Here is a 7140-nt window from a genome sequence, read left to right on the forward strand (position 1 = left end):
ATTAAAAAATGAATCAATGTTTTTTTTTCTTTAAGTTCAATACAGCAAACTGCGATAAATCCATAAATTTTATATATGTCATTAAAATAATTTAATACTTTGTTGATATTCGTTTGAAACAACTTTTCTGTTTGGCTAAAGTTTTTTACTTTCATCAAACCTTTTTTAATTGCAAAAATTGTTTCCATATGAGCATTACATTCAAAAATTTCAATTAAACTATCAAAAATATCAGATAAAGCTGCATTTCTCTTATTTTTTGATTTGTTATTGGCATGTTTATTTTCGAAAGAAAAAATGGTACTAATCCTGTTTAATAATAACTCTATGCATTGAAATAACAAATCTTCAAATCTATTACTTCTTGAAAGCTCGAATAACGTCTCAAATAGATTACTATCCATTTTGGAAACTTATTCTATCTTAACATGAAGGCAATTAGAGTTAATTAAGTAATCAACACAATTAAAATCATTACATGGTTTGATAACCGCCAAGTTTATATTATTTATTTCGTCAATCTGAATTTAAGGACTACTAACAACTTCATATTTGTTTTTTTTAATATTTAATAACAAAATATTTAACTTAAATTTCAATTTCATAATGCTTAATTTAATAGTCTTAATTATTTTTATGACCATATTGTGGCTTTGTAAATTCACACATGATGGATAAAAATTGGGATTCTTATATGATATTCAACTTTTTTGTATTCATTTTAGATATTGTTAGTGTATCCTCAAGTAAAATACTAGTATTATTCTCTTTAGATATAAATCACTTCATAAATAATTGTACTCAGGTCAAATTCCTATTAAAGAATGAGTGATGGTATTAACAACCCTCATTAAAGACAAATAGAACAACTAAGTGAATTATCTCAATATGATTAAGAATTAATAATTGTGTTCCGTGAATACAATTCAAATTTTAATATTAAATCGCAATTAGTTTAAAATTTAACGTTTTTTTTCGTCCGCGAAATAAATGTTTTAAATAATGATTCCATTTATTTAAAAAATGGTCATATTTTAGATGAAGTCTTTAAAATTTAAATTATTAATTTCCTAATGCAATATCTACCCATTTTTTCGCGTCTCCTTTTGTAAAAAAATCATTGATCATAAATCCGCTATTAAAAAGTGTTATATTATTAAATGGTAATATGAAAAGTAATAAAATATCTAATCTAGATAATACTCCAACATCTTCTATAAGTAAATGACCAAAACATGAACTTTCATTCGACTTTCTTTCAACGTTAAGACTTTTTTTAACAAAATTAAAGTTAAGTTCAATATTATTGATAATGATTATGTCATGTTCTTCTACAACCATTTCTCTATATAACCAATTTTCATATCTTGGGAGCCCTCTAAAACTATTCTTTTCTGTTCTAAGTTTGATGTACTCTGCTTTGTATAATATATACTCTTCTTCTAATATCTTTGCAGAGATATTTAAAGTACATAGAGCATGCTTAATCATTTTTGCATATTCAAACCTACTTGCAAGAATTAATATTTTTGCGTTCGGAATGATAGCTTTCTGCAAAAAAGCTATCATACTTATAATATTTATTCTGTTAGTGTAGCTCATATTATTGATAATCATTGCAATCGAGTTTAAAGCCAAGAAAACTATATTCTTTTGTAATTTTGTCAAATATATTATTTTCTTTATAATATTGCAATCTATTTTTGGAAAGCTTAACAAATAACTGAATAAATCTTGTCTCTTATTATTAAAAAAACTGTCATTTTTAAAATTGAATATTTCTTGTCTAAATAATATGCATTTTATTTCTACTCTATGGCATAAATATACGTGCTTTAGCCTTCTAGAAAAAATAATAACTAATTTGTCGTTCGGATTTTTATTTTCATTTGATAAATTATAAATCAAGTTTTCAAATATTTCTCTATTAATATTTTCTATCAAAGATAAGTATGGTTGGGGAAACTTTAATGAAAAACGTCTTATTAATGTTGTTTTTTTAATATATTTATAATAATTCAATAAACAAATAATAATGCAATGCTTATAAATACTTGGATCTATTCCAGGATCAGTTATTTTTAATTTTAGTTTCAAAGTATTTCCTTGAAACTTAAGTGATTGCTTAATAAAAATAACATTCAAAACAATAGCTAGTTGTCTAAATGACATGATTTGTTTTCCATTTAATGTAAGTTGTTTGTTAAATGGTTGTATAAGTGTTACATCGCCTTTTCGAAAAATTCGGCTATTGCAAATTGCACAGACAGTCAAAACAGAATTCTCATACCTGATCACTTTGAATTCCAAATTATCTAAATTTAGTCCAGAATTCAGCTTAAGTTTATTACAATTCTGAAACAGGTTGTGTTTACCTTCAAAGTTATTATTTATTGATTCAAAATGAGCTTTTTCATGTTTTAAGGAGTATGGTAATTTTGAATTATAAATGCTTTTATCCAGATTTCTGTAATTTTCTAACAAATTATATCTTTGATGTCGAAATTTATCAAATTTATTATTTTTCAAGAATAAATTTCGAAAGATAAATGCATTAAGTGACTTGCTAATAGTGTTTTCTACATCTCTGAGCTTACTTGATAATTCTTTTTGGAATTCAATAGATAAATTCACTCTTTCTTCAATAAAAATCTTTCTTAAAATTTGTGATTTGTTAACTATTCCGCAAACTGGAATAGTTTTGACAATATTTATTAAGGACCTCGAAACACTCTGATTGATCAACAAAAACATCTCCAATAGTCCTTCCCAAAGATAAGGAAACACGCCATAAGAAATTGATGACTTAAGATTATTATTGTGATTATTATTTAGAATTGAATTCATTGTAATTAGTATCTTTAATACCCCGTTAAAATCACTAATTCTTAATAAACTAGATATCCACACCAATATTTGAGTTGACCATTCTGCAGGATTGGAATTATTTAAAGATTTGCAAGCCAAATCTACAATTGAAGTACAAATTGGAATAACTTCATCCATTATTGGAGGAAAGTAAACACTGTAGGAGCAAGGAGAGAAAGCTGATGAGAATTTTTGATCTACTATTATAATCGATTTCATAGCATTAAAATGCATATTACACAAATTGTTCTTAAATAAGCTTTTTAAATTTATTAAATCTACTCCCCTAGTATTTTGATAAATCAAATTAGTTAAAAAATTCCAAATTAACATGTTTTCAACGGTAAATTCTGCATTTGAAGTTGAATGGATAAAACATTTTTTCTTAGTAATTAGGAAAAAGTTGCAAAAAAACTCAGTAATCTCTTCCCCTGTTAAATTCACTCCTAGAACTTTGAACATTTTAATTGAATGTTTTGGAAACAATTTTATGCATGCGTCATTCTTATATTCTATATTATTAATTATGTTAAAATAATAACTGCAAAATGAGTTATATTTAGTAATTAGTTCAATTAAATTATGATTTTTATCTTCAGGTTTTAATTTAATTCCATCTTTCTCCGTTAAAAGTACTTTTTTAATTTCAAAAGAACTAAAATATTTCTTACAATTTGGTTTTTTTGAAAAAACATTTGGAATATATTTGAAAAAACTCAATTCATGGCCTTTTGACATTCTAACTTGTACATAAATCAAAGTAAATTAAATTTCTAGTTATGATTTTGTTATCCATTAAAGATTTATTTTATATTGGAATTTAAAATTTGAAATTATTGTTTGATTTTCTAAAGTTATCCGAGGGAATTATAATTTTTTCTTTATTATTTAATTGCGAGTATTTTATATTTTCTGTTGTTTATCAACATTCAAGTATAATTTAGTATTTGTTTGGAAATGATTTTGAATTAGTAAATTAAGCTTTTAAATTTTAAAACAAGAGAAAATTAAATTTAAAGCAAATCTAAAAAATATTTTTCCGAAAATTCGATCCTTTGTTATAATATTAACCATTTGTAGAATAAGCAAATATACACTCAGTATGATGCTGACAGTAGCTTATAAGAAAATAAGATTTAATTATATTATGTTTCTGTAATTTCTCTTAATTTATTCTTATCTTCGTTTAATAAGTATTTTGTCTTGATAGAATTAAAGTAAATTGCAATGCAAGATAATGGAAAACTTACATGACCGTCATATCCGATACATGCCAATATTTGTCCTAGAGAATGCCAATATATTCGTTCCTATATATAATTACTGCTTTCAATGGAAAAAAAAGAATGCAAAACTTACTATCGAGCCTATACTTTCAAACTTATTTAATTGTGAAATAGTTTTATTCCTGCCTAATTCATTTATATTAGGAGAATCTGTTGATTTCCAAATTATCAAAGTATTGTCCTCGTGTAAGCTTGCAAGCTTGTAAAAGTCTGAAAATAATGCAAGTTTTGACCAAGAAATGTCTTTAATTATTCCTGCATTGTTAACAGCTATAGTTTCAACACAATTCCAAAAAATAGATTTTTTTTTGAATATATAAATATGATTACTAATTGCAACTGTAATCCCAATACCACTACTCACGTGGTATGGTATCCAATCCAAACAGCATGTATAATGTTTCTCCATATTTGCAATGTTCAAATCTACAAAATGGTCGGTTTTTCTAACCTTAAGTGTCTCTAACTCCCATTCTGCTTTCATTGCCATATCGTTGCATTTGAAAATCCCAACAATACCGTTAGAGTCACATGCAGCAAAAATTAATCCATGATCCTTATCTGCAAACTTAATATTGCTGATCTTGCCTTTAAAAGGAGAAAAAGCAGTCGTAAGCTTCCAGGAACTACCATTATTAATATCGAAAAATGCACCATTTTTAAAACCAAGACCATTTTCAAAAACAAAATTATTTCTTATAATATGATATGTATCTTGGTATCCTTTTCTAGTCTCTGACCAAATTGAAATGTTCTTTTGTGTGGTACCAGCCACAAATAATTGACCAAAACACTCTGGTGCCCACGAAATTCTTGAAATAGTACCAACAATACTGCTATCATAAAGAGTGGATGTCTCCACCCAAATTAATCTAAACAAATAATCGTAATTGGAGCATGTTGGAAGAAGATCAAAAATATGGAAATTTTGCTTAATATCTGCTGTTACAAGCCTATCACCTACAGAAATATGTAATTATTAAAAAATGAGTAAACTTTATCTACTCACCAGAAGAATGATAAGAAACTTCTGTGATATATTCGTTCTTTTTTATTTCATTGATAATATCACTAAAAATCATTTCTTTTGTTATTTCCGCCAAAAAAAGAAATAAAAAAAAATGTCATACTAATTATATTTTTGTGTAAAGGAATTGATTTTTCTCGTGTTCATATACATTCAAAAATTATATTACCATTTTTTATAAGGACTTTTTTGTTGTGAAATATTGATATTGAGGGCCTGTGACCTACACTAACGTATGTAAAGTTTTTTTTATTTAGCATTGAATATAATTTTGTTTCAGTCTCCATGTCTAACGCACTTGTAGCTTCATCAAGGAAACAAATAGATGGTTTGAAAATAAATATTCTTGCAAATGCAAGTCTTTGCTGTTCTCCAAGCGAAAGTATTGTTGACCAGTCTTTAATGGTGTCTAAGCAATTAACTGTTTCACTTTCAGAAAGTCGATCACATAGATATTTCAGCCCAACTTCCTCAAGAATTTTCAATAGATATGAATCTAGTTCTTCCTTATTTTTATATTCATAACCATTAGTTTTAATTGAGGGTATTTGCGGATAAAACAGTTGTTCCCTTAGCGTTGCTTGGGTACAGTAGGGTTTTTGCGGTATAAATAATAATTCACTAGAAGGTGGCCTATAAATATTTCCTGACCCATTATTCCAAATCCCACAAATTACCTTTAAGAGTGATGATTTCCCAACACCGGAGTCCCCTGTTATTAAGACTTTATCGCTTTGTTCAATCATAAAGTTTATATTAAAAAGAAGTTTCCTGGGATATTCTTCCGGAGTATTAATCGATACACTTTCAAACTTAATTTTTGGTTCTGGCCATATTACTGATCTAATTTTTCCACGTATATTAACCGAAGATTTCCCCTGAGTGTTTGTAAATTCTAATTTAACACAATTTTTTAATGACTTAGAAGCAATTCCTGTCGAGAAATTAAGTTTAAATTCTAAAGATTTTTCCTTCATTTGTCTTGAAAACTCGCTTTCAAGATGTAAGAAATCAATTTTTTTGCTAGTTTTAGAATCACTCTCAAAACTACTAATCAATTTCTCTCCAATATTTATAGATTGAGATTCAATATAGTTATCTGCCATCAATGCAATAAAATGTCCTACTCTATCTATTGAAGAAAGTAGATTACTTATTTCTCTAAAAGTATTGACCAAAATTGAAATATCTTCAACTATACTGTTAAATGCAAGGCTACACTGATTAATTCTTCCAAGTTGGATATTTCCTGAAAAGTAGTCTCCTGAAATAACCGCAATAGGCAGAACACGTATTAGGTTTCTAAAAATACTTCCAAAGAGTCCCATTTTAGATTCAAATGATCTTTTCGTAGTTAAGTTGAGAAGCAATGAATTTAAAATTTGTTCATGTCTTTCCATCTCGCACTGAGCTCCTCCATACATTGCAACATTTTCTGCATTTTCACCAACTCTCATAATTGAATATCTAAAATCACTTTCAAGCTTTTTTTCTTGAACTTTTAATAATATTATATTCATGCCTAATTTAGCAGTTAAAAATGTGCCAAAACAAGAATAAATAATTGCTGAAATAAACAATTTGAAATTAACATTGTATAGCAAGATTGAATAAACAAAAAAGTCAAATAAGTTGTCTATACAACGACATATTAACAATAATAAATGTGATGAAAACAGTGAAATGTCCTCTCCAATTCTTTGGTCAGGATTATCAATCGTTTTATTTATTGAGAACTGATAGTAAGTTAAATCAGAATAATATTGTTTCAAAATCAAATTAGTTAGCCACATCCTTAAATCAATTTGAATTCGAATCGACATATCAGTTCTAGCACAATTAATTGCTCCGTTTATAATAAGCATTAAAAAATAGTAGAACAAAATTTTTTGAAATCTATCTTTATTTTTTGGTTTCCAATGCACTCCAGAAAACTGCCGATTATAAAGAGAAAATATC

General features: G+C 26.7%; 3 protein-coding genes across 3 annotated transcripts; all 3 read right to left on the reverse strand.

Moving 5' to 3' along the window:
- Window positions 1-1062: 1062 nt before the first annotated feature.
- Window positions 1063-3606, reverse strand: Chro.70311 (hypothetical protein). The annotated part of the gene is made up of 1 exon (XM_660694.1): window positions 1063-3606. One exon carries the CDS (start codon window positions 3604-3606, stop codon window positions 1063-1065), a length of 2544 nt encoding a protein of 847 aa, XP_665786.1.
- Window positions 3607-4197: 591 nt separating this feature from the next.
- Window positions 4198-4644, reverse strand: Chro.70310 (hypothetical protein). The annotated part of the gene is made up of 1 exon (XM_660695.1): window positions 4198-4644. One exon carries the CDS (start codon window positions 4642-4644, stop codon window positions 4198-4200), a length of 447 nt encoding a protein of 148 aa, XP_665787.1.
- A 680-nt stretch (window positions 4645-5324) lies between these two features.
- Window positions 5325-7046, reverse strand: Chro.70309 (ABC transporter ATP-binding protein). Its single annotated transcript, XM_660696.1, has 1 exon — window positions 5325-7046. One exon carries the CDS (start codon window positions 7044-7046, stop codon window positions 5325-5327), a length of 1722 nt encoding a protein of 573 aa, XP_665788.1.
- Between the last annotated feature and the right edge of the window lie 94 nt (window positions 7047-7140).

This window comes from Cryptosporidium hominis (genome assembly GCF_000006425.1).
Source record: "Cryptosporidium hominis TU502 chromosome 7 CHRO017071, whole genome shotgun sequence".
NCBI lineage: Eukaryota > Apicomplexa > Conoidasida > Eucoccidiorida > Cryptosporidiidae > Cryptosporidium > Cryptosporidium hominis.